General features: G+C 45.2%; 1 protein-coding gene across 2 annotated transcripts in view; it reads left to right on the plus strand.

The window, feature by feature from the left end:
• Nucleotides 1-15,228, plus strand: part of AFF1 (ALF transcription elongation factor 1) — a 66,943-nt gene extending 51,715 nt beyond the window's left edge. Inside the window, exons 11-21 of one of the 2 annotated variants that reach the window (XM_012573316.5) lie at nucleotides 737-1,609; nucleotides 3,299-3,396; nucleotides 5,211-5,445; nucleotides 6,230-6,321; nucleotides 6,912-6,975; nucleotides 7,178-7,314; nucleotides 7,549-7,620; nucleotides 8,250-8,343; nucleotides 8,446-8,489; nucleotides 9,250-9,494; nucleotides 12,094-15,228. In XM_012573316.5, the coding sequence (XP_012428770.4) occupies nucleotides 737-1,609; nucleotides 3,299-3,396; nucleotides 5,211-5,445; nucleotides 6,230-6,321; nucleotides 6,912-6,975; nucleotides 7,178-7,314; nucleotides 7,549-7,620; nucleotides 8,250-8,343; nucleotides 8,446-8,489; nucleotides 9,250-9,494; nucleotides 12,094-12,215 (2,076 nt within the window). In that variant the 3' untranslated portion in view covers nucleotides 12,216-15,228. The remainder of the gene's footprint in view (nucleotides 1-736; nucleotides 1,610-3,298; nucleotides 3,397-5,210; nucleotides 5,446-6,229; nucleotides 6,322-6,911; nucleotides 6,976-7,177; nucleotides 7,315-7,548; nucleotides 7,621-8,249; nucleotides 8,344-8,445; nucleotides 8,490-9,249; nucleotides 9,495-12,093) is intronic. The other variant, XM_072928680.1, reaches the window with a different exon arrangement.
• The last annotated feature ends 255 nt before the right edge of the window (nucleotides 15,229-15,483 follow it).

A 15,483-nucleotide genomic window follows, 5' to 3' on the forward strand; every position in this document is an offset into this window, starting at 1 on the left:
GCACTGGCATTTCTGAGGCTTTGATAGGGGAAAGCAGACAAACAGAGCTTGGTGCCTTAAACTTTCATAATTGTGAGATCATGCATTCTTAAAAAAAATCTGCTGCAGAAGTGATCATGTCCCAATCTTTCCAGCAGTAGTTCTAGCTTGCAAAACAATGTCAGGCTGCTGGAAAGTACATGGCTGTGTCTGCAGACCACAACTGATACAAAACAATCCACTGGCAGTTTGAGGTACTCTTACAAAGCCCCTTGTAATTTATTTTTCCTCCTCTCAGCTCTAGCTCTCATTCTTTTCGCCTTAGAAGTGCATGAACAGGGAGAAGCCTAAAACAAGCTTTGAGACAGCCTGTCTTTCCATCTCGCTCTAATACTCTTTGCCCTCCAGCAACTGAGTTAGACTTTGCCCACTGCAATATGGTGTCTTTGAAGGAAGATGTTATACTTCTCCTGTTTTACTAAATTCTGCCTGGTTTGTCCTGAAAATACTAATGAAGTCCTAGCTACTTACCTTTGACCTTTTTTTCCTTTTTTTATTCAGCCAACTGTTCGTTCATGATGCTCTGGAGTAAGTTAGTGCACATGGCCTCATTGTTTATAGTCAGTTCTTCACATGCAAAAGCAAACGCTTTGAGACTTCTAGGCAACAGTCCCTGGGCCCTGGTAAGCTGTACTAGGATGGAAACAGCCCATGAAGGTATCAGGTTTGAATCCTCCCTTTCTCTTTTTGTCTGCAGCCCGAGCCATCAACTTCTAATAAGTGGCAGCTCGACAACTGGCTGACCAAGGTGAACCCACCAGCAGTGCCAACAGAGAGGCCCAGTGACACTGCCCAAGGGGATGAGGAGGGCAAGAAGCAGGAGAGGGGCATCAGCAGCAATTCCTCCCAGCAGCATGCTGAGCTGAGGGAGCCTCCTCACAAGAGCCAAGTGGCCAGGGCTCCTCAGGAGGCTCCTCTTCCAACCAAACGCAGCTGCCAGAAGCCTCCTGCGCATGCCGAGGAGCCCTTGCCCAGGCAGACTGTGGGGATCAAAAGGCCTAGCAAGCCCCTGGTGCACGAGGGGCCCAAGAGGGGCCTGAAGGTGGAGAGTGAGCCTGGTCCTTTGGAGGTCACAGACCAGTCTTTCAGGGACAAGCCAAAAGTCAAAAAACCAGTGAAGACAAAACCAAATTATAAAACAGACCTGAAACCAGGACTTCAAGAGCCCTCTGAGAAAAAAAAGGACAAGGGCTCCCACCAGGGCAACGCCAAACCTTTCTTGGAGCCCAGGCTCATGGGAGATGCCCAGGCACGGGATGCTTTCAGTCCCCTTCCTCAGTTCCAGGGCACAGCCCCCATCAGGACCAGCAGCCACAGGCATCAGGATTTGCACAAGGAGAAACTGCCCTTGCCTCTCAGGGAGAAGTTGCTGTCACCAGTGAGGGATCCCCCAACCCATGAGCATCTCGTGGTGAAAATTGATCTCTGTCACCTGGAAAAAATCCCTCAGCCTCCCAGGAAAAATGGGCACCAGAGGAAAGCAGAGACCAAGGACCTTCCTGGTGTGAGGAAGCAGGACTTGAAGAGGAAAGCCACAGACATTCCTGAGGTGTCCATTGCAAAGAAGAAGGTGAGAGGTGGAGGGGAGGTGGGTTTGTACAAGGACTAATGTGATGTTTGAAAAGCCTATGTGGGCTTCCCACTTCTCAGGTTGGGAGTAGAGCCACTATCCTGCTATAAAGCTATTATCAAGGGGAATGTGAAGCAAAGTAGTCTGCAGATGTTTCTTGTTGGTCACAAATCCCCTCCTAAGCAAATGAAAAGCCCTGTAAGCTGTCTAACATGTTTTAGTATTTTAGAATATATTTTTGCTCTGTTTTCCTGAAATCCTGGTTTTCTCAGTCAATAAAACCAGTTGCAACAATGGCTTTCTCTTGAACTGCAAGACAGCCCTTTCTTTAACTGAGGTGATCACTTGTTGCTCACAAGTGTTCTTTGAAAAGCTGACTCCCAGGGAGGACTATGAATATACCTCCAGCCAGCTGGGTCAGCTGCACAAAGAGCTGGCTGCAGACCTTGTGGGGAATGGGCATTCCCTCTGGATATTTCAGTCTCTGAGACCCTTTTTGGTCCTCACAGAACAGGTGGCTCAGCATGGGTGGGTGAATAACCTTGGTTTGTGTTTCATTTAGTTTTGCCATTTTATGAATTGCCTGTAGTTGTGAGGGAGAATTGAGAAGAGCAGGGAAATGGTGAAAAACTTGAGAAACCCCAGAAATTCCTGCTCTTGCAGAGCAATGGGACAAAGGGAAACAGGCAGTCAATCTGTCTAGGAGACAGAGGAGAGGAGCTATTTGATGTTAGACATGTCTTCTCTTGCAATCTGAGTGCCTGACTGCAGGGAAACCCCCCTCAGAGTCTCACTGTCAGAGCATCAGTGCCCTCGGGGGCTCAGGGCTCACGGCAGCCAGCTGGGTCAGGTACAGCTGTCAGACACTGCTTCCGTGGCACTGGGGAACCTGGAACACAGTGTAAGGATGTGATCTCAGTTGTGGAGCCTTGTCCTGAGCACCCTGCCAGAGACAGAGTCTGTGTCACAGCACACCCTGTGAGTGGCACAAGGCTGGCTGTGTCCCAGAGTACAGGCTGGGAGAAGAACTCACTGGGAGCGGGCTGGGAGAGAAAGACCTGGGGGTTCTGCTGGATGAGAGGCTGGACACGACCCAGCAGTGTGTGCTTGCAGCCCAGAAAGCCTAACATGTCCTGGGCTGCTTCCAAAGATGTGTGGTCAGGAGGCTGGAGAAGGGAATTCTGCCCCTCTACTCCTCTCTGGTGAGACCCCACCTGTAGTGCTGCATCCAGCTCTGGGGTCCCCAGATTACCAGTGCTTTAAAATTTCACCTACTTCAGCATCTTGGTGATAAAAACCAAACCCCCTACTCATCTGCAGTACCTCTGTGGAGTATCTCATGTGAAAGTATCTTGATTTTGATTATTGTTAGTAGCAACAGGTTTAGCAGTTACACCCCTGCCACTACAAAGCAATTAATCTATCCAAGCAAAATTAGATAAAATGTCGTTTTAGGTAACTTGTCAATGAGCTTGCAATCTGTATCTTCTGTGCTGTGGGTTTGCAATTTGTTTGTTCCAATAAGGTATATTTTCTTCTTCTCTTAACCAGACTCAATCTGGTTAAAAGAAGACTCTTTTAACCAGAAAAGAAAACTCTAGCTGTGTTGGTCTGTATTTTATGTGAACTTTGAAAACCTGAGTGATTTTATGTTTCTTTTTTTTTTTTTTTTTTTTTCCTTTCTATTAGAGGGGAGAGAAGGAGGAGACTGATAGGAAGAAAATGAAATCAGAAAAAAACCCCAAATCACTGCAGTCTTCAGCTAACAAAGACTCCAGTAAATTGAAGTGAGTATGCAGTGGTGGAATGGCAGAAGGATGCATCAATCCAAGTCTTTCTTAAGCAGCTAAGATCAAGGAACTGTATCTCCTGTCCTTAAACTCACGAGTTTGCTTCTAATGTAATGTTCCTTCTGAAACCTAATCTACAGCAGATTTGCCTTTACATCCTGGAAGCAACCAGTCCAGAAAGCAGCTCTGTAGGTGTGGGTGGCTAAGGGCAGTGAGCATTTCCTTTCTCCACTGAAGTCATCCTGTTGTCTTTGTCTTGTTTTTGTGAGTGGCCCAATGGGCAGAAAAGCAATGTGCCTTTTGAGTCCTGACTGTCTGGAATTTCAGGTGGCCTTTGTGACCAGGAATTCCTCCTTTTTCCCAGTGTAGCATTTGCAGTGCTTCTAGTAGCTCTGCTGGAGCTTCCCCTGTAATTTGCATACCAGAGCACTGCCAGCATTCTGGCTAGCTCTTTGCTCCAGTGAGCTCTTCCAAGAGCTTGTTTCCAACTGGGCAGTGTTCCCGAGAGGGGAGACTCATGCCTCAGTCATGGGCTGCTGCATTCAATTCCTGCTTGCTTGTGGCTTGAATTTGAGGTGTTGGTTTGGATTGGTATGTAGTGTTGGGATTTGTGTCCTGACAATAGGAGTAAACTGCTTTGGTGAAGAGAAAACACTGACGCACCCTGGAAACTCTGAGGAATTGGCACCATTTAGTTGCATGAAGAGATTTTTGAACTGTGGTAGTAATGCAAGAGCTTTAGTTCTGGGGCTTATTCCTCCCTTTTTCTCAGTGAAAATGAGCTCCTGAGTCATGTTCTGGCTTTTGGAGTGGGAAGGATAGGATGCATTTTTGAGGAGAGGGTGATGGTTCTGTGCTCTGTGATCAGCTGTGCCAAGGTGGAGAAACTTGGGAGCATGTGTGTGATGTGAGTAGGGACCAAACCATGGGAAAAGTGTGTGGTGAAAGAGGGGAGAGGATTGTCCCATGCACAACAGAATGAGGCAGGATGTGCACCATCACACCTCAGTCTCCCCACTGGGTTAAACTTCATTTCCTCCTCTTCTGATGTTGCAGGCCACGAGCTGGGATTCCCTGCTCAGTGTTTTCTTGGAAACTTTGAGAAAGTGTATAAAAATTTGTAAATGAACAGTGGTGAAACAAAATTTAGAACTATTTGGTGCTACTTAGGGCTGCTCATCCTAAGTTCAGATGGTCAGAAATCTAATGTTATGAAATGTAATAATCTCTGCCATTTAAAAGCATAGCGATTTAAGCCTCTCTCAGCTTTGTGAGTGTTGTCTAGTTGATATAGCAAGTCTTAAAGGAGGAAGTCAGCTTAATACTATCAAGGCACATACAGGATCAAGTGTCAGGGTGAGTATCTCTGACCACAAAAAAGACCATCTACCAAAAGGGAGAGAGGCAGGCAGTGCTACAGTTCATCTGTCTTGTTGGGTGACTTATTCCAGGGATTTTAGTCACTGTAATCACCTCCCTCATTGAGTGAAAAGGGGCTGTATTGGAGGCATGCTTTTTTTGCAATGTCCTGATGTTCTGGTTACAAGTGTTTGCTCCAAGGACAAGTTCTGAGACTTATTCCTACTTGAAAAGCAGCTTGCTTGCATGTTGATGGTAGGTGAAGGTTTGCTGTCTAAAATACCATGAAGCCCCTGAAGTTTCATTTCACTTTTGTTGAATTCTTTGTATTAACAAGTCATCTCACACTTCTGGAGAAGTTTAAACAGAGTTGGCACATGATATAACGAAGTTTGTAAAAAATTGCTACATTGTATGTACAACATAATGATGAATTTGCTTCCAATCTCCAGAGCATCAAAAGCTTCATCTGAAACCCAGAAGAAAGATGTGCTCCCACCACTGCCAGCCGTGTCTGCTGCACAACCTGCCCCAAAGTCAGCCAAGATGACCCAAAAGAGACCCAGAAATGAGACTGATGAGCTGCCTGCCATGGATAACCCTGCCAAGAAAAAGAGCAACCACAAGGATCCTTTCAAGCACAGGAAAGTGGAGGGAAATCGTACAGAACTGTCGAAGGGCACCAAAGTAGGTATCCAGGATAACTGGTGGGATGTTTCCTCCAACCTGGGCGCTATGTGATTCTCTTCAGAAACATACTCTGTAAACTCCAAAGGCATGAGAATCATGTTTATGCTAATTACCATTTCAGATTGTAGGCAACTGCTAATACAGTACTGGTATAAAAATAACTGTGCTTATAAAAAGAAAGGGGAGATTGCTTAAAGATAAGGAAACAAGCAACCCGTGGCATTGACTACAACCCATGAATATGCTTTTATAGCTTGTTTACAAAATGGTTCATGATCCTTGCAGCTGGTTCTTTGCATTTCTGGGTTACAAAATTTGATTACATGGCCGTTTACTGGAAGCTCAGGCGTGTGGTCTGGGATGTTGCTCTGTGTGTGTCAAGCCAGACTGTGGGCACTGTATCAGCTGGCTCTAACTGCTTACTTTTTCCTTTTCCCTGTACATAGTAATGGGGAATCAGGAGTTGTGGTGAAGGTGGAAATAAGTGTGACTAGATCTTATCATTCTGTTTTGGCTAGAGGACATGAAAACTGTGCTGCTTGCAGCCTCACTGCTCTCTTAGTCATTGTGCAAGGAAACCTGCTGCTGAATTTCTGTCAGCTTGGGACAAGTTTGAATGGTGGTAGGCATGAGAAGCCTAGCAGGGGTTGCTGGGGAAGAGAGCCTGGAGAATAGACTAGGCTTGGGACAGATAAACATTTTCACTTGAAATTTAGGAAAGCTGGGCTTTGGAATTGGTTTAGGTATATCTCTAACCAGCTTGATCTCTGCCCTTTTTCAGGGATCTGCAGGTGATGTCACGAAGCCTTTCCCAGTGCCTTCTTTGCCAAATGGTACCTCTAAGCCAAGGAGACCTCTGCTCAAGTTTGAAAAGTAAGTTTTTGTTTGACACCCCTCATCTTTACTTTCTGAAGGCATGAGGCAAAGCTGGCCACGAGGCTACCCTTGCTTCTGCTTTTTCATGAGCAGTTCTTTGGGAGGAAAGAGAGGGGGAGACATGTGTGAGATCTGCCCTCTACTGCCTTCTCATGCCTACCCATCACAAATTAAAGGCTTACAAGAAAGCAAAGTTTTACAACAGCTTTGGTTTGAGGGAAGCTGTTCTGGAAGTTAGGGTCCTTCTCTCTTGTAAGCAAGTAACTTGAATACAAGCTTTGGTCTCAGATATGTGTGTGTTTACTGCCAAATTTACTTTGTTTCAATTAAAATTTATTTATGGGTCTGTATTTGAGGAATGATAGATGATGTAACTACTGTCTTTCCATGGAAATGGAAGTTTAACTTGTTCCCATAGAAGCCCAACCTCTGGTGGTTTTTTATTTATAAATGTAAATTTTCAATATTATTCCAACATATAATTTTTTAAGAAATCAATCAACCCATAGCATCCTCTAAATAAGAAGTAAAACTGATAATTATCCTACCTTTTTTTCATCTGTTTTTTCTCTCTGTCCCCAATTCAGGCAACATTCAAAGGAATACTACATTGAACAGGCCCAGAGGCTGAAGCACAAAGCTGATGCAATGGTGAGTCTTGACCTTGTGCTGGGAATGCTGACCAGCTCCTGCACTCAGCCTGTGGTACCTGTGTGTGTGGGAATGAGGTTCACTGGCTACCATGACTTCCATACTCCATACTGCCTAACTAGGAAGAAAAGAGAATTCATGTCTCAATTTGAGAGAATTGTGTTCAATCTTAGTAAAAATGTGAGAATTTTCTTCCCAATAGATTGACAAGACTGGAAAGGCCTTTCAGTACCTGGAGGCTGTCCTTTTATTCATTGAATATGGGATTGCCTTGGAATCAGATGTGCTGGAACCAAAATCAGCTTACAGCATATTCAGTGACACCATAGTTCTCATCAAGTAAGTGGCTTTCAGAGTGTGACAGTTTGGCATGTTTGGAGGGGAGGACATTTTGACACACAGTCCTCTGCTCAAGATCTTACAATGTTCCTTGTGCCAGGACTAAGGACTCAGGGCAGGTTTCCTGACTTTCCAACTGTTTTTAAGATAATGGCATGCACTGTTATTTCATAAGCTGTGGGGCTTCAGAGTGTTCTGGTGTCTGACAAGTTCCTGTTTATTTTGTTTCCCTAGATTCATTATGACTTTGAAACCATTTGCAGACTCCTCAGTCTCTTCACACGGAAAAATCTTTGCTGTGTTACGGTGAGTAACTGTGCTTCTGTTCCTTTGTGCACTGCTTTGAAACTGAGGGAAAGATCCATTGCTTCTGGGGGGAAGGAATGAGTTAAATGGGAGTTAGAGTTATGCAAGGAAATAAACAATATAAAGGAACAGAAAAAAAAACCAATATAAAAACCAGAATGAATTGAAATATCTCTAAGGTAAGCTGGGAGATCACAAGGGACCACATGTAGAAGGCACAGGCTTTAAAATTTGATCTCCTGGTAACTTGAGAGCACATAAGGGCTTTCACCTAAGGTGAAAGAATGTGATTTGGCTGCCCATCTTTGAGCTGTGTAAGTGAAACTGTAGCTGAACATGGATGAGGCACTTCTGGATGGGGACTTACTCAGCCTTTGGCACCTTTGAGAGCCTGGGCACCTGTTTATATGAAAGACCAGAGAAGGCCCTTCCTTTCTTTCTTTCCCTTGGGTTTTTTTGTTTTTTTTTTTTTTTTTTTCCACAAAGTCTTTTTTCATCATGATCAGAAGGAGGAGAAATTTTGAGCTTTCTTGACCTTCCAGTAGAACTAAGTTGTGTCTGCCTCCATCCCTCAAGGCTGATGAGGGCTGGGCACAAAGACTGACACTCGGGTGTGTTTCTGTCCACAGCATGCGCTGCCAGTCCATTCTGCACATGGCAATATTTGGTTACAAAAAGGACACCGCAATGAGGTATTCCAGGCTCCTGAATGACCACTTCAAGGTAGGGCACAGGTATCACTAAGCTGCCAGCTGGATGGCTGTGGTAGTTACTGATGTCAACTGAACAATCCAAAACTAACTAGACTTTTATTCCTTGCTGCAGAGTAATTTCAAAGTAATACAAGCACCATCTCCAGGTGTTGCAAGGTAAGATTTAAAAATTTGTTGTCATGATTCTGTGTTTCAAAAACAATGAATGAGAGCTTTTCTTTGTACTTTGGTCATTTCATGTGACAGACAGAAAATGAAAGATTTTTTTTGTCTTCCAAGATCTGTGGCCAAGAGAAGGTTGTTTGGACTTTGACAGTGGTGCTGAGTCCAGTTAGATTTTTTTGGTCACCTTGCACAGGATAGTTCATTGAGAAGTAAATGGTCTCTTGAGAACAGTGGTGGAAGCCCTGTCATACCAGTGACTAAAATTAGGTTGGTTGAAGTGGTGGGGGTGTGATGAGCCAGGCTGTGTCTGGAATGCAGCCGGGTGACCACATTTATCTGCCCTGGGTCTATAAATAAATGTGTGTAGGCTGACCTGGCTGCTCTAAGGAGCTGCCAAAAGCTCCAGCCTCCTCAGGAGGGGAGCTTCAGTGTGCCTGATTTGGAAGGCATTAGGGATAACGCTTTCACAAGGAGGTGTAGAGTTTGGAAGATGGATGGGTGGCCCTTTTCGGTGTCTGGTCCCACATTTTCTCTTGTTGAGTAGAGTCCTTCTAAATCACTTTCAAACACTTGGCCTTGCCTTTAAAGTACAATTGCTTGTGCTGTAGCTGAACGCATCTCACTTTTCAGTAGTCCACTGCATGCTGCAGGCCTGAGTGGCACCGGATAGCTCCTGGCACAAGACAGCCTTGTGGAAAGATGTTTAGCTCTGAAGCTGAATGTTCATGATGGTGTTTCTTTTCTGCTGCAGAAGCACAGGCTTGCCTTCTCCTCTTTCTCCAATACCCTCTCCTGCTGGATCTGTGAATTCTCAGCCAGGATCAAATGATAGCAATGGTGTTGGCCACAGCAGCACTGGCAACAGCACTGGCTCTACTGTCACTGTCTCCTGTCATATCTCCAGTGTCACCTCTTCCTATGTCAATATCACCTCCTATATCCTCCATGCATATGAAATTTGGGAAAAGGCTGATGCACTGGCCAGAAAGAATAAAGGTAAGTTTTTGCCCTTTGTTTTTTCTGTCTCATGGTTGTGTGTATTTGCTTCAGTCCTGACACTCAGTGCAGCAAACACTATTCCTCAAGTTGAAAGCATGAAATATATTGAATATCTCTGCCAGGGCTTGTTGGCCAAGATACTTGATGGTGGTATATTGATGAGTGTTCCCATTAAAAGGTTTTCTTGGCATCCTCAAATGTCCAAGAGCTTAAGGGAAGAGGGTGTCGAGTGCAGGAAACCAGCCAACTTGCTTCATTGTAACACAGGAAGCATAAGGGTTTTGGGTGTTTTCTGTCTTTCTCTTTGGGGCACTGGGCTTTTCTGAGTTAGTTTGCTTTGTTTAAAATTATCATTTTGGCCTGTAGCCATGTGTTTTAGTTTTTGTCAAATTTCCAGGTCATTTTGTCTTGAAAATGGTGAATGCCTAACAGAGAAGCTGAGCAGCACTTGAATTTGAGTCCTTGCTGGGCAAGTGCCCAGTATTTTCCAGCATCAATTTCTAGAATTGCTGCAAAATTTTATTTTACAGTTTCGTTGTTAAAAATGTTGTATTGTCCTTTGGTTCAAGCAGTGATGAATACACAAAAGCCACAGGGTTGGTGCAGTCCAGCCTGTGACCTTGTCATCCCACATGGCCTCAACAGTGTCATTTTCCACACAACACAAAGTTTTGTGAGCCAGTGTGGGTGAAGAGGTGCATTGCCATGACCTGTTGGCAAACTTGCAAAAGCAAATAAGCACAATGTGTTTGGCTGAATTGTTGGAAGGCTGTAAAAATCCTCATACTAATGAGGCAGTTGCTGAAAATCGAAAGGCTTTCCAAGTCACCTTTGAGCAAATCTGTGCTTGCAGCAGCAGTTAATGTGTGGCATTTTCGATTCTGCCCTCAAAAGGCTGATAAATGACTGTCCCATAGAAGCAGTGGATGGTGCTAATAAGCCAGAGGAGTGAGTCATGGAGAAAAATGTGTGGGAGGGCCTGAGCACAGCCTTGCATCTGTCAAGACTAAATTCAAAACGTGCTCTGTGTGGCTGGTCCTGAAGTAGGGGGATGATGACTTGGGTACTAAATACTCTGTAGGGAGTGGATCTGTGCAGGAGACCAGTAAATACTCATGTAGGCTTGCTGGTGGTGTACTGTTCAGGACAGTTGGAAGCATGTCAGAACTGGACTACTGATAATCAGTGTAATATACAAAGGGGTACAGAGAGTAAAAATGCAAAATTATTAAAAGAGGTCACATTCTTGATTCTTTTATGCAATTCATAGGGCATAAGAAGAGGAAGAAAGAGCAGCAGCCTTTAGCTATCAAGATCTTATAAGCAGGGAAGTCCTAAGCTATTGGAAAGCAGAGAGCTGTAAGTGCTGTCCAAGTCACTGGTGCAGAGCTGAAGTGCCTTCTGCAGGGTCCTCTGACAGGTGCCAGCTCCTCACTGTAATTCAGAGCAGCACTTTGGGTCACAAGGCTGTAACAGGTTGTCTTCATGCTCTGGTCTCTCCCTGCAAGGACAAGCTGAGGCTGCAGGCATGGACGTGAAGTCCTTCTCCTTTCACATGATGCTGTGACAGATCAGGTTATCTTCTGTTCGCTCAGACAGGGGCTTTCAGTTCCTTCTGTTCCCCATGGAGGGCATGGATTCTGTAAACAAAAGCAGGAAAATCAGAGGGAATGTGTTCTCTCCTTCTGCTTTGGCAAGTATTAGAAAGGAAGTGTTGTGCACTCTGTTTCTGAAGAGCTCCTTGCACAGCCAAGCAGAATTTTCCCACCTTTACTTCAATCTTTGAGTATCAAAAAGGAGAGCTGAAAATTACCAGTTTATGAAAAGGTATTTAGCATCATGTTTGAGCTGAAGAGTGAGGGACTGGGCCTGTGTCAGTGGGAGGCAGGTCCTGCAGGGATGTCTTGGAAAGGTGACTGCAAAGGAATAGGTGTGAGAATTTCCCACAGCTCATGGTCACCTGCACAGATGATTGCCAGCACAGAGCAGGGCTTGCAGCCTGACAGCCCCTCACAGCAGGGTCAGGTGTGCTGCCAGAGCCTCCTCCTGTGCAGGAGGAGGAGAGGGATGCCTGGTGGTGGTGGGATGGGAGGAATGTGAGATCTGCCTGATATGCTTGGCTATAAGCAATCCAAACCAGAGCTGTATGTAGCCTGGCAAGCTACACAAATAGAGAAATCCTGACATCTCCAAGGTTTGAGGATGGATGAAAGAAAGGGACCACAGCTGTATGTGCTTCTGGGTGCTGCTCAGGAAGACACTCAAATTTATCCTGTTTAGAATTTAGGAGAAACTTGAAGCAGGGACTGTGGTGCAAACACCCAAACTTTTGCTACCCTACCACGGAATCTCTGTGTCCTTTAAAGTCAGGATGTGAGATGTCTCAGTGTGTGTAAATGCTTTCCTCTTGCCTGCATTGCCTGCTGTGCTTGTCACCCTTCCCAGCCCTGTGACACTGCTGAGCTGTCTGCACTAGCACTGTTTAACAGGACTGGCCAGCTGACTGTGTGCTGCTGCTCTCACTCCTTGCCTGTCAGGTGTGCCTGGTGTATGAAACCAACCAAATCTTTTCTCTCTCTCTCCCTTTTTTCCCCAGAGTTTTTTGCTGAACTCAGCAGAGCGACAAGTACTCTGGCACTTACCAGTAGCCTGACAGACCTGGTACACTACATCAGACAGGGATTACAGTGGCTGAGACTGGAAGCAAATATGCCTTAACTGGTTCTCCAGGTGGTTAAATACCTTGAAGTTTTTTTGCACTTTTGAAGCCTCAGAAACAGTTTAATTTTTGTTTTAATTGTTCAATACAGAGCACCTGCAAGGGAAAGTATTTTAAATAAAGTTGGAAGTTATCTGGCTACACTGGAAAACCCTTGAACTGTGTTTTTCTAGGGTAGTACTTTGCTACCTTGAAAAAGAAGAGACAGAGGATGGCACCTTCCTTTAAAATGATGAAGTGCAATGAATTGTCTGAATGGCCCGATGTATTGATGGTCTATAAACATTTCTTTTACAAATAACCAGCAGGACAATAATTGCACATGATGCTGACAAGAAGGAAATCTGCCTCCAGAGGTGGTTATGCAACATCCCACAGTCTGCAGCAGTTGTGTGCCCAGACAACATGCCAGAGGAGTTGCTTTTGCAAGCACAGATGCAATCTTTGGTGTCTTTGTTCCTCAGAGAGCAAGTAGCAACCTCATCAAGCACGGAACAGTGTTATGTTACAGGAAAAGCAGCAAAAGGATCTGCTCTGCCTGCTTCCCAACCTCACCCTCCTGCTTTTGCCAGCCACCTGACAAAACTGAGGAAGCCACTGCCTTCAGTGCTGCAAGTTTTCTTTTCGAGTCATCACTGCTTTGGTCCTCCTTGCTGTGCTGTCATGCACATCCATGCCCTGGGCACTCCAGCTGTGTTACTGAGGGGCTGGCTCAGCTCTAGCCTTGCAAGCCAAACACAGCTGGGGTGGCAAAACAACATGGTGTGTTTGGAATAGCTCTGCCTCTTTGCTGAGAGATGCCACCGTGAGGATTCTTTGTGGGGCCGATGTTTTGTCATTTTGGTGGGTGGGGGTGGAAAGCTGCACTGGTTCACTGTAATTGATTGGACATTGTTGTAGAACTTCCATAGGAAGGAATTGCTTCTGGTTAAGGAGGGATTAAGTGACTGAATGTGGAACATAAGATAAATTTTGCATTTGGATATTTGCCTGAAACCATTGAAGGTCTTGGTGAATATCTAAGAGCAGGATTTGTACCAAAGTAGGGTCTTCTTCATGTGGGAGACAACTCATGTGTTCTCTCAGCCATGTTATAGGATGGACCCAATGACTTAAAAACCTCTCAAGGGAACAAGAAAAGGAATGAGCTGTTTCCCAACATTGTTTTTCTCGTATCAGTGAAGGCAGCACCCCTGGCATTTGTGTATTCAGTGAGATGACACCCTTCTCTACCCAAAGATTCCTTGTGGTGTGACAGCAGCATCCTGCCGTCCTCATACTCAATAGTGTGCCTTAGCCCGTTCGTCCCCTCTCACATCCCTTGCCCTCTCTCTCACTGGCCCATGGGACTGGAGAAGAAAAGGATGGTATCCCAAAATAATTGTGTTTATGGGAAAGAATTAGCTCCCTTTTCCACGCCATTTCACTATTAGGGAGGAACAGGTCTGCAGATGTGCAGAAGTTCCCCTTTGTAAAATACCTGCTCATGGGTTTAAGGCTCATGAAAATGGACAGTGAATAAATAGCAACAAAAGGTTTGCATTTCCAAAAGTAGTTTCTGTAGAAGTGGCCCCTGCCACGGGGGAGCCTGGGCTCTTCTTGGTTCTGGGAGGAGGTGATGGGAGTGTGCTGGTCCTGAGCACAGGGGCGCTCTCCTGTCACCTTCCCTGGCAGTGCAGGACCACCAGGATCATGGCTGTGCCTTTCTGCACCTTGAAGGAATTGGCCTTTTACATTCACTTTGTTAAAAGCCTCAGAGCATTTCAGGGATGTGCTGTCCTAACAAGATCCATGTCCCCCTGTCCCCATTTTACCCATCAAGCTTTGCTTGCACTCCTGTCCCCTGTCCCCTGGAGCAGTGACTGCTCAGAGTAAGCAGGGTCAGAGAAGGGCTCGGCATTAACTGTTTTGTTCTCAGGAAGTGTGGGGATGCGCAGCCAGTCTGGAGGCTGATGTGCACTTTGGAACTTGATCCCAGACTGGTGGATCGATGCCAACTTTGGACTTTGTCTTCAGACAAAGCTATTTCTAGGATCACCAGCTGGGGAGGAGGAGGAAAGATGAAAGCTTTATTGAACTTGGAAACCACTGTGGGAGCCTGCAGGAACCATAGCAGAGTGTTAGGGGATAGCATAAGGGGCAGCAGGGACAGGGATGTCCTGGTACTTTCCTTCTGTGTGCATCCATGTCCCTCCCTGCTGCCAGGGGAGGTAGTTGTGTGAGGGCTGCTCCCATTCCCAGGACAAACTCCCCTGGGCTTTGAAGGGAAGAACATCACAGGCATTTTGTGTCACAGGTGTGGGGAGCTCTTTGGGGACTCTCAGTTCTAAAGCAGTCTGTGGGACCATCACTCCCAAGCTCCATAGCAGGAAGCTGGGTTTCATTTTGGGACACAGAGAAAGACTGTTCAAATAATAGGAGATTTTATGAAAAGCCATCTTATTTCAGCCTTGAGCCAGGTCAGAGGCCTGCAGAGGATTAGGAAGGAAGCTCATCATTTTCACCTGGCCCTATTCAGGCATTTAAAAAAACAAACAAAAATAAAAGCAGAAATCAAAACGTAGCAGTGGAAGAAAATGGAATTGCCATTCAGAAGCAAACCATTAATCCAAGGAAAACCAGGGGAGATTGTTTAATCCCAGAAAGAACGGAGGCAGCTATGATGGCAAAGCAGCATCATTTCCAGGCAATATTTATTTAAAAGAAATAATAATACATGCGTTGAAATTGTCAAATATTCTATTTTTAAGATGCCATTTATTTAATAGTTGAAAACCCCACTACATGGAGCTAGAGATCTCATGTGTAACTGAAAGTCAAAGTCTGACTGCAATGTCCTTGTTTTTGGTTTTGCCCTCTCCCCTCCCTCTTGGTTTCCATGATAAATCTGTACATTTTATTTTGGGGATGTATGTCACTCTTGTATATAACCTTTTTTTCCCCTGTGTGTGATGGAATTTCTGAGATGGTTGATTCATATGGGGGAAATAAACAATAAATGAATGTTTGTTATGAGGTGTTTCAAGAGTCCTTGTGTTCTCAGATTCTTGCAGAGAAATTCTAGTGTAGCTTTTCTCTGAATGGCCTTAGTGTTTCCCTTCTGAATGAGGTTTAGGTGTGAATTTCTGTACAAGAAGTCTCTTGTTCCCTTTGCTGCCCTGTTTATCACCCCTTGCCCTTTCCTTAATGACTAAAACTGGTGCAAATGTAGATGCTCAGAGTGGCAGGAGCATCACAACTTGGGACATATTCCTCCTGCCCTCCCAG

This window comes from Taeniopygia guttata, chromosome 4 (assembly GCF_048771995.1).
Source record: "Taeniopygia guttata chromosome 4, bTaeGut7.mat, whole genome shotgun sequence".
In the NCBI taxonomy this organism is placed as follows: domain Eukaryota; kingdom Metazoa; phylum Chordata; class Aves; order Passeriformes; family Estrildidae; genus Taeniopygia; species Taeniopygia guttata.